The sequence below is a fragment of the Gigantopelta aegis genome, chromosome 14 (assembly GCF_016097555.1).
Source record: "Gigantopelta aegis isolate Gae_Host chromosome 14, Gae_host_genome, whole genome shotgun sequence".
Taxonomy (NCBI): Eukaryota; Metazoa; Mollusca; class Gastropoda; order Neomphalida; family Peltospiridae; genus Gigantopelta; species Gigantopelta aegis.
The window spans coordinates 48726341-48744674 of NC_054712.1; the positions used below are offsets into that span (position 1 = coordinate 48726341).

An 18334-nucleotide genomic window follows, 5' to 3' on the forward strand; every position below is an offset into this window, starting at 1 on the left:
GTGTGTATGTACACTTAACTTACGTCACCACAAAGGTATCAGGGTTGATGCATTTCAACAACAAAAATATGTAATGAAAAGTTTAATACATACAAGATGCAGAAAGTGAGTCCCACCCCCCGACATAAACACACCAAAAAACACCCCTAATCAACAAAAAACAAAAACAAAGCAGGAATACAAAACAACCAAAGGTTACAAATTAAAACAAACAAAATGTATGCTTTATTGCTAGTAAGCAAGACGTATTGGATTGGGGGGTTTTCAAAACAATATGAAAAGGGGAAATAGTAATTTTATTTGATATCAAAGAAATTAATTAATAAACTTGATAAATAAATTTTAAGATAAATATATAACAATTACAGTACGTTATGTTCATATACAAGGTCTCTTTATATTCATTTGTACGATATACCATTAAACAGAGCTCATTATTGGTATTGGGACAATGTCGAAACATTTACGCTGGTGCTCCAAATAAAAGGGATAAATGTACAAAAGTAATAAAGAATTGTCTCCCTTGACAAGCTTTTTTGTTTTACCAATCGATAACTTCCGGTCAAAAAAGTTCGCTAGAAAAGTTCGCTAGAATCACAGTAGCCCTCGATTACCGAGCGTCTTTTTTCTTCTGTTGAATCTTCTACCATTTTTGGTGCTCCTCGACCGAAATATATTGGTGTTGTTCTATTATCTGTTATATACTCTTCAAAAAAAAGTAGGGGAACTCTAATAAGAATTTACAATTGCCAAAATTGTAAAGTATATTAGCTGTGGGGAATAGTTATATGATAATAGTGAATTAATTGGTCAAACAATACAACCGGTAGTTCAGTATTACAGTAGGTTTTATGACCACCAAAGATCTTGAAGGACGATTGGGGTCAGAAGTGAAATTTGAAAGTTGACGTTTTTTGTTTGTTTTTATCAGTAAATCGCAAATTCAAACAATAAAAATGACTAAAAACAAACAATAGCAACTGTATGATCAACAGAAAAAAAAAAGATTGACAAAAATAATGTTTTACAGTGATTAATGGACCTTCCTGGAAACTCAAAATCGAGAATGACACCCCACGCACGTGTACGGGGCAACTGCGTGATGCATGTGCAAACTATGGAATGTGGTTCAGTGTGTTGATATTGATTATATATTAGACGTATTCTATCTAACTTCTACTCTGCGCAAGAGTCTTATTTGGGTATTTTCTATTTGTGCATCATTATATCTTATTATTAAACACATCTTGCATACCTAGCTAGTAAACGTTTACTCTGTTTATTATGTGATAATAACGCTAGAGGAAACCCAGCAAGACATGTATCAATCTCTAGTGGTCCATCTTCATAAATCAAGGCTAATATTCGTTCCTCGAATACAAGGAACAAATATTAGCCTTGATTTATGAAGATGCTAGTGGTCTAAACATAATAACGCTAGAGGAAACCTAGCAAGACATGTATGATTCCCTAGTGGTCTAAACATAATTTCTTTCCCTAATAGTTTGACAAGACATTCCTTCCTAGATGTCTAAACAAGATAGCATTTCTTTCCTAGTGCTCTAGACTAGATACGGCATCATTCTTTTCCTAGATGTCTAGCCTAGACAAGACACCATTCCTTTCCTAGATTAGACAAGGCATCATTCCTTTCCTAGATTAGACAAGGCATCATTCCTTTCCTAGATGTCTAGACTAGACAAGACATCATTTGTGGACAAGACATCATTACTTTCCTAGATGTCTAGACTAGACAAAACATCATTTGTGGACAAGACATCATTACTTTCCTAGATGTCTAGACTAGACAAAACATCATTTGTGGACAAGACATCATTACTTTCCTAGATGTCTAGACTAGACAAAACATCATTTGTGGACACGACATCATTACTTTCCTAGAGGTGTAGACTAGACAAGACATCGTTGTTGTTTTTTCTTAGATACCTAGATTAGACAACACAATAGACTGTAGACCGTAGTCAAAGTGTAAGTACAAATCAAATGTGTACCCAAAAGTAAAACTAAAACCAGGTCATGCAAGTAAACATCTGACGAAACATTCGGTGAAATCGAAATGGATAGATTTCGTTTCACATTTCGTCCAAGATTTCCTTATAAAGCAGCAATAATTCCTAATCAGCATATTCTATCTAGCTTCTACTCTGCACAAGTCTTGTTTTGGAATTTTCAATTTTTGCATCATTATATCTTATCATTGAACACATATTTCATTCCTTGCTGTTTATTATGTGAGAATAGCATAATGCCGCTAGAGGACACCCAACATGGCATTTATCATTCCCTAGTGGTCTAAACATAATTTCTTTCCCTAATAGTTTGACAAGACATTCCTTCATAGTAGTCTAAACAAGATAGAATTCTTTCCTAGTGCTCTAGACTAGACAAGGTATCTTTCCTTTCCTATGATGTCTATACTAGAAAAAACATCATTTGTGGACAAGACATTATTAATTTCCTAGTCTAGACAAGGTATCATTCTTTTCCTAGATTAGACAAGATATCATTCCTTTCCTAGATGTCTTAGATTAGACAAGGCATCATTCCTTTCCTAGAGGTGTAGACAGACTAGATAAGACATTTCTTTTTTTCTTAAATATCTAGATTAGAAAAAATATAATTTCTAGTCAAGACATCATTATTTTCCTAGTCTAGACATGGCATCATTATTTTTCTAGACTGCACAATTCCTTTCCTAGATATCTAGATTAGACAAAACACCTTTCTAGTCTAAACATGGCATCATTCCTTTCCTAGATTAGACAAGATATCATTCCATTCCTAGATGTCTAGTCTAGATAAGGCACCATTCCTTTCCTAGACTAGACAAGGCATCATTCCCTTCCTAGATTAGACAAGGCATCATTCCCTTCCTAGAGGTCTAGACTAGACAAAATACTATTTGTAGACGAGACATCATTCCTTTCCTAGACTAGACATGGCATCATGTTTTTCCCAGATATCTAGACTAGACGAGGCATCATTTCTTTCCCAGATATCTAGACTAGACATGGCATCATTTCTTTCCCAGATGTCTAGACTAGACAAGGCATCATTCCTTTCCCAATATCTAGACTAGACGAGGCATCATTTCTTTCCCAGATATCTAGACTAGACATGGCATCATTTCTTTCCCAGATATCTAGACTAGACATGGCATCATTTCTTTCACAAATATCTAGACTAGACGAGGCATCATTCCTTTCCCAGATATCTAGACTAGACAAGGCATCATTTCTTTTCCAGATATCTAGACTAGATGAGACATCATTTCTTTCCCAGATATCTAGACTAGACATAGCATCATTTCTTTCCAAGATATCTAGACTGGACGAGGCAACATCCCTTTCCTAGACTAGATGGAACTTGTTACATAATAATTTTATTTAAAGCATTTAACCATCATGTTTCGTTTCCTGGTTACACACCTCAGGTTACCACTGAACAATTTATTCTCTTTGGGAGCCAGTGCCGATATATGACCCCACCCCCCTACACACACACACTGAACCCATTGAGCTTTTCGATACACTTGGAGCCCACATAAGAGCAAGTATGGTTATAGGTCAAGAACTATGAGGCCAGTGAGATTTTTGTTGAGAGCAAATGTGATTACAGGTCAAGAACTATGAGCCCAGTGAGCTTTTTGTTGCACTTGGAGCCCACGTAAGAGTAAATGTGGTTATAGGTCAAGAACTATGAGCTCAGTTACCTTTTTGATACACTTGGAGCCCACGTAAGAGCATGTGTGGTTATAGGTCAAGAACTATGAGCCCTGTGAGATTTTTGATATACTTGGAGCCCACGTAAGAGCATGTATGGTTATAGGTCAAGAATTATGAGCCCTGTGAGATTTTTAATACACTTGGAGCCCACGTAAGAGCAAGTGTGGTTATAGGTCAAGAACTATGAGCCCAGTAAGCTTTTTGATACACTTGGAGCCCACATAAGAGCATGTATGGTTATAGGTCAAGAACTATGAGCCCTGTGAGATTTTTGATACACTTGGGAGCCCACGTAAGAGCAAGTGTGGATACCGGTCAAGAACAATGAGCCCAATAAGCTTTTTCATACACTTGGAGCCCAGTATGAGCAAGTGTGGTTATAGGTCAAGAACTATGAGCCCAGTAAGCTTTTTGATACACTTGGAGCCCACGTAAGAGCATGCGTGGTTATAAGTCAAAAACTATGAGCCCTGTGATATTTTTGATACTTATGTAAGAGCAAGTGTGGTTATAGGTCAAGAACTATGAGCCCAGTAAGCTTTTTGATACACTTGGAGCCCACGTAAGAGCATGTATGGTTATAGGTCAAGAACTATGAGCCCTGTGAGATTTTTAATACACTTGGAGCCCACGTAAGAGCAAGTGTGGTTATAGGTCAAGAACTATGAGCCCAGTAAGCTTTTTGATACACTTGGAGCCCACGTAAGAGCATGTATGGTTATAGGTCAAGAACTATGAGCCCTGTGAGATTTTTGATACACTTGGAGCCCATGTAAGAGCAAGTGTGGATACAGGTCAAGAACAATGAGCCCAATAAGCTTTTTCATACACTTGGAGCCCAGTATGAGCAAGTGTGGTTATAGGTCAAGAACTATGAGCTCAGTAAGCTTTTTGATACACGTGGAGCCCACGTAAGAGCATGTATGGTTATAGGTCAAGAACTATGAGCCCTGTGAGATTTTTAATACACTTGGAGCCCACGTAAGAGCAAGTGTGGTTATAGGTCAAGAACTATGAGCCCAGTAAGCTTTTTGATACACGTGGAGCCCACGTAAGAGCATGTATGGTTATAGGTAAAGAACTATTGAGCCCTGTGAGATTTTTAATACACTTGGAGCCCACGTAAGAGCAAGTGTGGTTATAGGTCAAGGACTATGAGCCCAGTAAGCTTTTTGATACACGTGGAGCCCACATAAGAGCATGTATGGTTATAGGTCAAGAACTATGAGCCCAGTAAGCTTTTTGATATACTTGGAGCCCACGTAAGAGCATGTGTGGTTATAGGTCAAGAACTACGAGCCCTGTGAGATTTTTGATACACTTGGAGCCCACGTAAGAGCAAGTGTGGTTATAGGTCAAGAACTACAGGTCAAGAACTATGAGCCCAGTAAGCTTTTTGATACACTTGGAGCCCACGTAAAAGAGCATGTATGGTTATAGGTCAAGAACTATGAGCCCTGTGAAATTTTTGATACACCTGGAGCCAACGTAAGAGCAAGTGTGGTTATAGGTCAAGAACTACATGTCAAGAACTATGAGCCCAGTAAGCTTTTTGATACACTTGGAGCCTACGTAAGAGTATGTGTGGTTATAGGTCAAGAACTATGAGCCCAGTGAGCTTGTTGTTGCACTTGGGAGCCCACGTAAGAGCATGTATGGTTATAGGTCAAGAAATATGAGCCCAGTGAGCTTTTTGTTGCACTTGGAGCCCACGTAAGAGTAAATGTGGTTATAGGTCAAGAACTATGAGCCCAGTAAGTTTTTTGATACACTTGGAGCCCACGTAAGAGCATGTATGGTTATAGGTCAAGAACTATGAGCCCTGTGAGATTTTTGATACACCTGGAGCCCACGTAAGAGCAAGTGTGGTTATAGGTCAAGAACTACAGGTCAAGAATTATGAGCCCAGTAAGCTTTTTGATACACTTGGAGCCCACATAAGAGCAAGTGTGGTTATAGGTCAAGAACTATGAGCCCTGTGAGATTTTTGATACACCTGGAGCCCACGTAAGAGCAAGTGTGGATACAGGTCAAGAACTATGAGCCCAGTTAGCTTTTTATTACACCTAGAAGTGAACTATGGAGAGGTTGAACTTAAGAGGCTGAACTTAGGAGGCTGTACTTGAAAGGCTGAACTTAAGAGGCTGTACTTAAGAGGCTGAACGTAAAAGGCTGAACGTAAGAGGTTGAACGTAAGAGGTTGAACGTAAGAGGTTGAACTTAAGAAGCTGAACTTCAGAGGTTGAACTTAAGAGGTTGAATCAGAGTCTAAGCAAATAAATAAGACTCACTCACATATTGTTTGAATAGTTAACAAGTTTATTTCAATGAGTTCTTTCTAGAAATTATTCCAGAAGTAACAATATACATATACACACTGTTACTGTCACTTTCAAACACAATTTCCAGGCATACATTTATAGCGATTGTCCACAAAATATGTATAGCGATTATCCACAAAATTACCAAACAACACATGAACACTATGAACTTCTTAATATATAATATGCAAAATACCCGGTACTCAACATATTTTTATCAACCTATATGCAATGTACTCAAATGGTCACTTCACTTTGCATTTCAGTACATGAAATTGAGAGAACATTTCAAAAGGTTAATTAGTTATCCCATTGAATACAAAAATTCTTAATTGAATCAATGATAAGTTTACTTAGTGAGAAATGGCCATAACATATGTTTTGAAACTTGTAATACATAAACACATAATATGGGCATCTTTGACAAAGCAAAACTCGAAACCCTCACCCAAATACAACAAAATCCTGTGGAAGATATTACAGTAAATCACTGTAATACAATTATGTAAAACTAACATAACAAATATTTATAAAGTACCTCGACATGTTATATTATGAACCTGCTCTACATGTGTATGTACATAACACCCACATTTACCCAACATGTTCCGTAAAATCACACACATATACAGACGGACGTCATTAGCAGAATGTGTATCATCAATATCATATATTAGAAATAATAACTGTATTATGTGTACCTCTGGTGAGCATCAAACATTATTTTTATTCCTAACATAAAATATTGATGATACCAAAACACAAGGGTAATAATCTATATATCATACAACTGCAATATGTGTTTTGCTGTAAACTTGATACTCCACTACAATAATTCCAGCCAATCATTACTCCATATTCAAATGACATAAATATAAGATGCAGTGTCTTGCTGAATGAGAATGACATCAATATTGGAATGAAATCCATGCATATGTTAATTCAGGAGCATCACTGTAATGCATTTACTTACATGTATATGTCAATAAAAGAAGTCCTGTGACCCAATTGATTTACATCTAATTTACAAAGTTATTATGTTCTGAAAGCATATGATCTGAAAAATATTACTGGATATACAACAAATTATATATATATACATGTATATAAATGATATTTAATATTCCATGTCAAATATGAATTGTACTTGTAATCCATTCCCGAAGACACTAAAAAACAACAGAAAAAAGTTCACAGAAACTTTTTAGCTTATTATTTTGTATTCATAGACAATATTTTCAAACAATTTTTTTTTATAGTATTCAACATAATAAAAAACAAAGAGTTAATTCTCTTTGAGCTACGTTCAGTGATTTGTATAATTTGAGGGGAAAAAAGAAAACAGCATTTGAATAAACAAGATATCACATGAGTTACGCTTGTTAAGTTGTATGACAAATGAATTAATAGGATACTGCAGACTTCATAAGATGCCCATCACATTTGACTGAAAACATAAAAGGTTCTATTTACTAGATAATATTCATCAATTAATCTTTACTCTTAAAAAGCCACCCCAAAAACCCCACCCAAAACAATTAGTACCACCACAACAGCACAAGTCTATTGTTGCTATTGAGTAATTTCACTTACATTTTCAAATATTTCACTAAAATATAAATAATAAAGAAAATACTGCTAATCTAATATACGTTACTGTCCTGCATCTTTTTACTGTTGTATGACCTTCTTTTGATTTAAGTCCTGAGATGTTTATCACAGCCAAAATTAGTATGCTCAAAATACTAAATTTAAATTGTCACTTTAACCATCTACAACTCAAAAAGTTTAATATGGCAACATAGCATTTAAATAACTTCTTCTTCTTCTGCATTCAAGCTACAGTTGATCATGCTTTAGATTTTGAGTGTTAATGTTTTAATAGTGATCATTCTTTATATTAATGGCTACCGCCTTCCTTTTAAAATAATTTCCTACAGGTCTGTTAAGTCTGATGTATTATAACCAATGTACATGTCTTAAGAAATGAGAACAATTTAAAGACACCACCATATCATTTATATCCCATGAAGGTTCAAGCCTGCTGTCATGGGCACACACCTCAGCTATCTGGGCTGTCTGTCCATGACAGTGGAACACCATCATAACATACATAAACATTCACCAAACATTTATAGGCTATTCACAATTATAATTTTCACAAAGCATAATTTTTTTTTAGAAAACGTTCACAACTCCTAAAAAGTATACAAAAAACCCTGTTGATTTTGCAAAGGTATTTTTATTACCATTTCCTTTCTCCATATGAACAGGGTACACCAGCATAAGTCTCCCTTACAGTGTACAGTTTGTATACTTGTGAAAATATTAAAAATTATAAATGGCTCATTATGACAATAACTTACTTTCAAGTATATACAAAAATAGAGAAAGATAAATAATACAAACCAAACAAATAAAATATCCAAAGGCCCAGCCTCTGTTACCCACTGGAATTAAAACAAATTGGTTTCATGAAGAGATATGGAGCGCTGACAGAAACTAAAACAGAACAACTCACACACATTCGCAAAAAAACTAAACAAAACCACCCTCAAAACCACCTCAAACTACCCCAGAATCATGGAAGAATGTATTAAAAAATACCACTGACTGTATAAAGTAAAATAACATCGTGTCATGGTCATACCCAGGCATGGATCCATGGGGGGTGGGGGGGTGGTTGAGTAGGTCAAGGACCCGCCTCTGCTCAAAATTGTTTTCTCCACTTATTTTAAAGTGCATTCACTGCTAATATACAACTTCCATTTACAGGCAAGTAACTGCACGTAGACCCCACCACCCCAACCCCTGCAAAAATGTCTGGATCCACATCTGATACCTGGTGTTGATGTTTGAATGGGAATGTATTGTGTTTAGAAGTGGTCGTTTTGAGAACAAACCTCAAGTCAGCAAATCTGTAGTGCCTATCTAGTGGACTAGTGATCTTTGTGTGGCGTTTATTTGATGCTCTAGATGATGTCTGAAAGTCACTTGTATTCCATCTATAGAGACAGCGTGACTCCAGTGCCTACCTAGACTATATGGTGGTCTTTGTGTGTTTATTTGATGCTCTAGATGATGTCTGAAAGTCACTTGTATTCTATCTATAGAGACAGTGTGACTCCAGTGCCTACCTAGACTATATGGTGGTCTTTGTGTGTTTATTTGATGCTCTAGATGATGTCTGAAAGTCACTTGTATTCTATCTATAGAGACAGCGTGACTCCAGTGCCTACCTAGACTATATGGTGGTCTTTGTGTGTTTATTTGATGCTCTAGATGATGTCTGAAAGTCACTTGTATTCCATCTATAGAGACAGCGTGACTCCAGTGCCTACCTAGACTATATGGTGGTCTTTGTGTGTTTATTTGATGCTCTAGATGATGTCTGAAAGTCACTTGTATTCCATCTCTACAAACTGAGTGACTTCAGTGCCTATCTAGACTAAATAGTGATCTTTCTGTTGTGTTTATTTGATACCTTAGATGATATCTGAAAGTCATGTATCCTGTCTATACAAACTGAGTGACTTCAACTGAAGCTTTTCTTCACTCTTACTGTTCATACAATAAAAGTCCTTGATTTTAAAGATTAATAATAAAGTAAAGTTTAAATGAGACAAAAAATGTTTTGCCAAGTTATGATTACATATGTTTTTATTTCCAATAAAATTATTGGAAAGCCTGCAATAAAATTGCTTTTTGCTTAAAAGCAAAAAGGACCAAGAGTTAAATTGAATATGTAATATAGTCTATATGATTTTTCTCTGGAATAGTGACTTAATTTGTTTGATTTGATGTACATGTATGTGAAAATATTAAAACGGCGTCACGTATACTATAAGGCATCCTTGTTTTCTGATAAAGTTTTGGTATTTTGGAAGACACTTTGCTAGACTTATATGAAAGATAAAGTAGAAATAATACATTTTTAAAATCATTATTGGGAATATATTTACAGTACAATAGGCTCCAAACTCTTTAGTAAAGAACCTCAATCGTCCATGGAAAGTAACTGAGCAAGTCTCACGAATCTGCCATAAAGTAGTCAGAAGTAACTGAGCAACTGTGTTATTGAATGTAAACATATGCTACAGACATGTTCATTACAAGAATAGGACAGCAAAAAAAAAAGAAAGAAAAAAAAAGAAGAAAATTGTCAGTGCCAGATATGACTAAGGTGTCACAAATGACCTACATTTGATATTAATACCATGATATAATACATTTGATATTAATACATTATTGCCATGAATGTCAACGTTACCTACATGTGATATGTTAAGTTATACATGTCACAGTGACCTATGTACATTTCATTTGATAAATTCCCACACATATCACACTGACATAAGTTTGATATATATATATTTACACAAATGTCAGAGACCTACAGTTGATATACTGTATTATTCCCTCATGCTATAATAACGTAAACATGACATAGCAAGTTATTCCCACAGATAGCAGTGATCTACATTATACAAATTGTTCCCTCATACAGTATATTGACATCTATTTGATATATATACAGAACTTCATATATGTTGTTTCCTATTTATTGCACAAGTTTATTTTACGCAAGAATATATACCACAAGACCGCGTATCAGTCGAGTGGTATGTTCTTTCGCAAAATAAACGAGTGCAATAAATAGGAAGAGAAAACAACGTATGTGAAGTTCTGTATTTATTACATACCTTCTTTTATGTTTTACAAAAACATTTTTTAATTTAACGTCCTAACAACACTTTGCTAAATCAATGATCAAAGCGCCTTTCATGGATTAACTTAACATTAAGAATCATACTCTGTGGCAGCCTTGTGTAATGTTTCATATATGATGTGACGTCATTTGTAAATCCTATATGACGTCAGTAAATAAAAGGCGCTAACTGCAGTAAAAAGAAAAAGGGAATTCCCCATTTAAAAGTTCTGGTTCATATCGCACATGTGTAATAGAAAATAAATTTATCACACGATTTCAAAATGTCTTTATAATAAGACTGAATAGGTATGTAATAAAGCAATTTATACCCTGCATGCCAGATGTTAATGAGGTAATATACATTTCATATGAAACACTATTCCAACAAATATCAGTTTCACTACACAATATTATTTCTACAGATGTTACAGTGACCTACATATAATATTACAAGTTATTGATACAGATGTCATAGTGACCTACACATATTGCAAGTTATTGATACAGATGTCATAGTGACCTACACATATTGCAAGTTATTGATACAGATGTCATAGTGACCTACATATAATATTACAAGTTATTGATACAGATGTCAGTGACCTACCTATAATAATATTGCAAGTTACTGATACATATGTCACAATGACCTACATTTAATATTATAATTACAATAAAAACATTATTTGATTTTTTGTTCCAATTAATAAATGTATAATACCATACTTTTTAACTTTAAAATTGTTTACTTTTTGTGCAACTACATATGTTATAAATATGTGTGTATGTGCCATTTTTTGTGCGTTACAATATAGGTTAACATATTTGTACAACAACCCTACCACAATGATTTTCAATACCCAGTCAAAATAAAAACAAAACATATAAACTATACTTTTCTTTATATTATAACTAAACTTAGTAAAAAAAATAAAACACCCTGAGATAGGCAGTGAAAAGAACTTTTCCATAGGGTCTTTACCAGCTAAAAGGCTATTTTTGGTATTTTTCGGGGAGGGGGGGGGGGCAACTGTTCCCTACCCCTCTACATTTTTTTTTTTTTATTAATACAGAAATACAACTGTACATAACTATGAGTAACAAATTGATGATGAAGAGATCAATGCAATAATAACTACAACCAATCACAGCTTACAAAGAATTTTTCACAGTTACCACAAATCACATTATAAAAACATTACATGTATTTATGACACAGGTATTAGCTTAACCTAAAATTATGTATTCCAGTAATAAGAAAACAGCTTTTTAAAAAAACTATTTTGGGTGTTATTTACTACAGTACCAATAAAAAAGATATTGTTTTTATACATTTTATTTTATGTGCGTTGTTTAATGTAAGATATATGCAAATGTATTTTTAAAAAACCCAAAAAACCCATTTTCATTATTGCCTATAATTAATTTTTAAAAATCAGCTTACATTTTCAGATTATCTATTAAAAACAGGTAAGAAATCAGAAGAAAAACAAATCATATTTACTACAATACAGGAAAGTTACCTATTAGCAAAATACAATTTCTCACATTATTACAATTGCGTACAACCGTAAAACAACCCTCATAACCAACCAGAATTAAAAAATCACATACATGAGATCAAAAGGCAATATTTCACAGAACTCGTAGCAAAATAAATTGGAATTATTTTCAGTCAAACCATCAGTAATATTAGATTCTGAATGGTCAGCAGGCAAGATTGGTTTCTTACTAGATTATAATTACTGGATTAAAGATAACAAATCAACAATACAATACAACCTATAGTCCATCCCATCCTCCTACAAAAACGTGTTTTGTAAATATTTAGTTTAACACATGAAAAAAAGTAAAAGTGTTTTGGAAATAACAAAAAATACTATATTTATGTCCAATTTTGAAAACAATCCGCTCCGAAATAAATAACTTGTAGTAAATTCCAAAGAATGAAAAAAAGGCATTCCCTGTGGAAAGGACTGTAGAATATTTATTTAAGGTACAGCCAACCTTTTGTTAGTATTCCATGCCTGGGTTTTTTCTGAGTGTTAATGACATTACTCATTGAATAGAACTGCCATGAAGGCTTGACTAATGTTCATTCTGAACAGGTCATATGATCTCACAGATTCATACTATCAATATCATCATGGAATTACAGATCCCTTATGAGCAAATCTCTTCTCCACAGTATTATTCACAACCATGGCATTATCATCACTCTCACATGACCGGCTTCAGTTTAGTCTCTGCAACCGTGACATTGCCACCAGTATAATTTTTCCATCAACCAGTTCGACAATGCAACTCGGAAGTTGTGAAAATGTAGACGACAAAAGCCGGAACAGAAGAATATTGCTTGTCAAAAAAACCCAACTAGTCTTGCATTCTACAGCGTGGACGTCGTCATCAGATTAGTTTGTTCACCATCACCATCATCCTCGGACTCGGACTCTGATGGCACTGCTCTGACGTCCTTGTACCATTTGTTAGTGAGCGTGTTCATCTGGTTCTTACCGTCACGCACCTCCTGGAAAAAACCACAAAAAACCCCAGAAATCATGGGACCGAATTTACAAAACCTGTTTTTGACTTATATGTATGTAACTACATACATTTACAATGCTTAAACACCTGCGTTTAAGAAAAACAGGCTTCGTAAATTCGGCCCATGGTGATTAGTAACACAGTTGCACATCCACTTATTTGGATATCAGATTATTGTATATTTCAGATATAGGAATATGTTTGTTGTGCATAGAACCATTTGCTGTTATAACAATACAAAATTCAAGGGTTAACAGGATGTGTATTTTATACGGGTGGGCAATATTACTGGTGTACCAGTTTATTGCAATTGAAAAGTCTCATCACAAATGTTCATAAAACATATTTTGGTGTATAATTTCATTTTTTTTTAAACAAACATTATTGGCCAACTAGGTGTAAACTTTTATCTTTTTATTGCCAGGGGTGGGGTATTTAATTTGTAAATAATTTGAATATATAAATGATGTAACTGAATAGTATAATAATAATACTAATTAGTAGTAGTAATAGTATTTTATAATAATAATTATTATTTTGTTGTTGTCGTAGGTGACAACAGCCATGCAGCAGCCCCATGTGACTTGAAAGAGTGTGTCAACATAATGGACAGAGTTAGGAAGATTGCCATGAATAAATTCAAGTCAGCCATTGTTGCAGCTCTTAGAAATGTCCACTTGCTGCCATCTCCTTCTACACCTTATTTTTAGGCTCATATCCAATTACGGTTCAAGCACGCTGTCCTGGCATACATCTCGGCTATCTGGGCTGTCTGTCCAGGACAGTGGGTTAGTAGTTAATTGTTAGTGATTAGTGAGAGAGAAGAGGGTGTAATGGTCTTACATCTACCCATTGAGTCATTAAAACTTGCTCTGGGTGGGATCCGAATCCTGTACCTACCAGCTTTATGTCCGATGGCTTAACCACGACGCCACCAAGGCCACCAAACACACTTGTTCCTCGTTTAAAATTGCACAGTTAAATACATTTGCAATTTACAATCATTTATAGGTAATGGCTATATTTACCTTTCAAATTACACAAATAAATAATTAAATACATTATGTGAAGATAAAATGTTATGGTTTTTACTGGCAAGTTGTTAAATTCAGTAATATGTTTCGTATTTGTAGTTATTTAATTTTGTTAATATTTTTTAATCCAGGGATCAGCTCAGCTGAATGATTTGAATGTTGATGAGCACATGAACTACACACACAACAGCAGTGTTCAGGGACTCCAGAAGTCATCAGCCGATGTCACTGAAGATACATTGCTTGAAAGAGTCAATAAATCTCATTTGTTTAGTTTAATGCAAATGAGTCTACAGATGTTTCTGTTCATCAGATCATCATTGTGTATATTAGATTTTTAGAAACTATTTGTGGCACATATACCGGCCAGACAAGAGCTTTTAGAAACTATTTGTGGCACATATACCGCCCAGACAGAGTTTTTAGAAACTATTTGTGGCACATATACCGGCCAGACAGTTTTTAGAAACTATTTGTGGCACATATACCGTCCAGACAGAGTTTTTAGAAACTATTTGTGGCACATATACCGCCCAGACAGTTTTTAGAAACTATTTGTGGCACATATACCGGCCAGACAAGAGCTTTTAGGCATTAAGCAGTTGGATGTTGCTGATGCTGATAGTATAACAACAGCATTGTTGGAGATGTTGAAATTGAAAGACATAAATGAAGATGGTCTAGTTGGGGCCTCTGTTATGACAGGAGTACAATCTGGGGTAGTGGCTAGGCTTAGAGAAGTAAAGCCAAGCTCTGTTATGACAGGAGTGAAATCTGGGGTAGTGGCTAGGCTTAGAGAAGTAAAGCCAAGCTCTGTTATGACAGGAGTGAAATCTGGGGTAGTGGCTAGGCTTAGAGAAGTAAAGCCAAGCTCTGTTATGACAGGAGTCAAATCTGGGGTAGTGGCTAGGCTTAGAGAAGTAAAGCCAAGTCTGTTAGCTACTCACTGCATTGCTCACAGATTAGCTTTAGGTTGTGGGGCAGTAGCTGATCAAGTTCGGTAGCTTGTCAAGTTTCAGGAAGTTTTGTTAAAATATTTTCACAAATCTCCCAAAAATATAGCAAAGTTGGAAAATATTCAGGAAATAGTGAAAATCAGCCAGGACACTAGACTAAAACAGGTCTTTCACACTAGGTGGCTTAGTTTCAAATGGAGTGTACAAGCTGTTGTAGATAACTATAGCAGTATAGTCAGTGTATCCTTGGAAGATCGGAGTGTAAAGACCCTGTCAATGTACAGATCCATTACGAGTTACAAATTTCTATATGTTGTACACTTCCTTGCAGACATTCTGTCACACCTGGCTATACTGTGCAAGTCATTCCAAACCCACTGTTGTACTCTCCAGTAAAGATAATGGAAAAGTTGACAGACAGTAAGTCAGGTCCCAATAATATGTTAAACTTTCTTACCAGAGTACCTACCTCTCCAGTCACGAACACTCTTGGATTAGTCTGCTCTGGGTCTGAGTTAAATAGACACAATCAGGGATGGGGTAAACCAGAGGAAGGAAGTAAAATCAGCATGTGAGCAGTTTGTGGGTAATTTGATTGGGAATCTAAACGACCGATTCACCGATAAAGGGGATGTGATGTTGTCAGCTCTAACCAAGCTATTTGAACAATCACTCATTGTTGGTAAGGGTAATTTGATTAGGAATCTAAACGACCGATTCACAGATAAAGGGGATGTGATGTTGTCAGCTCTAACCAAGCTATTTGAACCATCACTCATTGTTAATAAGGGTAATTTGATTAGGAATCTAAACGACCGATTCACTGATAAAGGGGATGTGATGTTGTCAGCTCTAACCAAGCTATTTGAACCATCACTCATTGTTAATAAGGGTAATTTGATTAGGAATCTAAACGACCGATTCACCGATAAAGGGGATGTGATGTTGTCAGCTCTAACCAAGCTATTTGAACCATCACTCATTGTTAATAAGGGTAATTTGATTAGGAATCTAAACGACCGATTCACCGATAAAGGGGATGTGATGTTGTCAGCTCTAACCAAGCTATTTGAACAATCACTCATTGTTGGTAAGGGTAATTTGATTGGGAATCTAAACGACCGATTCACCGATAAAGGAGATGTGATGTTGTCAGCTCTAACCAAGCTATTTGAACCATCACTCGTTGTTAATAAGGGTAATTTGATTAGGAATCTAAACGACCGATTCACCGATAAAGGGGATGTGATGTTGTCAGCTCTAACCAAGCTATTTGAACCATCACTCATTGTTAATAAGGGTAATTTGATTAGGAATCTAAACGACCGATTCACCGATAAAGGAGATGTGATGTTGTCAGCTCTAACCAAGCTATTTGAACCATCACTCATTGTTAATAAGGGTAATTTGATTGGGAATCTAAACGATCGATTCACAGATAAAGGGGATGTGATGTTGTCAGCTCTAACCAAGCTATTTGAACAATCACTCATTGTTGGTAAGGGTAATTTGATTAGGAATCTAAACGACCGATTCACAGATAAAGGGGATGTGATGTTGTCAGCTCTAACCAAGCTATTTGAACCATCACTCATTGTTAATAAGGGTAATTTGATTGGGAATCTAAACGATCGATTCACAGATAAAGGGGATGTGATGTTGTCAGCTCTAACCAAGCTATTTGAACCATCACTCATTGTTAATAAGGGTAATTTGATTGGGAATCTAAACGATCGATTCACAGATAAAGGGGATGTGATGTTGTCAGCTCTAACCAAGCTATTTGAACCATCACTCATTGTTGGTAAGGGTAATTTGATTGGGAATCTAAACGACCGATTCACCGATAAAGGGGATGTGATGTTGTCAGCTCTAACCAAGCTATTTGAACCATCACTCATTGTTAATAAGGGTAATTTGATTGGGAATCTAAACGATCGATTCACAGATAAAGGGGATGTGATGTTGTCAGCTCTAACCAAGCTATTTGAACAATCACTCATTGTTGGTAAGGGTAATTTGATTAGGAATCTAAACGACCGATTCACCGATAAAGGGGATGTGATGTTGTCAGCTCTAACCAAGCTATTTGAACAATCACTCATTGTTGGTAAGGGTAATTTGATTAGGAATCTAAACGACCGATTCACAGATAAAGGGGATGTGATGTTGTCAGCTCTAACCAAGCTATTTGAACCATCACTCATTGTTAATAAGGGTAATTTGATTAGGAATCTAAACGACCGATTCACAGATAAAGGGGATGTGATGTTGTCAGCTCTAACCAAGCTATTTGAACCATCACTCATTGTTAATAAGGGTAATTTGATTAGGAATCTAAACGACCGATTCACCGATAAAGGAGATGTGATGTTGTCAGCTCTAACCAAGCTATTTGAACCATCACTCATTGTTAATAAGGGTAATTTGATTGGGAATCTAAACGACCGATTCACAGATAAAGGGGATGTGATGTTGTCAGCTCTAACCAAGCTATTTGAACCATCACTCATTGTTGGTAAGGGTAATTTGATTAGGAATCTAAACGACCGATTCACAGATAAAGGGGATGTGATGTTGTCAGCTCTAACCAAGCTATTTGAACCATCACTCATTGTTGGTAAGGGTAATTTGATTAGGAATCTAAACGACCGATTCACAGATAAAGGGGATGTGATGTTGTCAGCTCTAACCAAGCTATTTGAACCATCACTCATTGTTAATAAGGGTAATTTGATTGGGAATCTAAACGATCGATTCACAGATAAAGGGGATGTGATGTTGTCAGCTCTAACCAAGCTATTTGAACCATTACTAATTGTTGGTAAGGAGGAGCTGTTAGATGACTGCACTACAGAGGTTTCCAAATATTTGGGCAGGTGCGGGGATGGGCCAGTAGGTGTGGCAAAGAGTGAGATACAGAGTTTTTTGGCATTTGCTAAAATACAAATAAACGAAAATAAAAGGATGTTTCAGTTGGTACAGCAAACAATGCAGTTGGCCATCAAGAAGAGGGCCACAT

General features: G+C 35.7%; 1 protein-coding gene across 1 annotated transcript in view; it reads right to left on the minus strand.

Annotated features, from left to right (window-relative positions):
• Window positions 1-6044: 6044 nt before the first annotated feature.
• LOC121388263 (sodium/hydrogen exchanger 8-like) overlaps window positions 6045-18334 on the minus strand; it is a 38803-nt gene continuing 26513 nt past the window's right edge. The window contains exon 16 of the mRNA XM_041519538.1: window positions 6045-13305. Within this exon, the coding sequence (XP_041375472.1) occupies window positions 13165-13305 (141 nt within the window). The 3' untranslated portion in view covers window positions 6045-13164. The remainder of the gene's footprint in view (window positions 13306-18334) is intronic.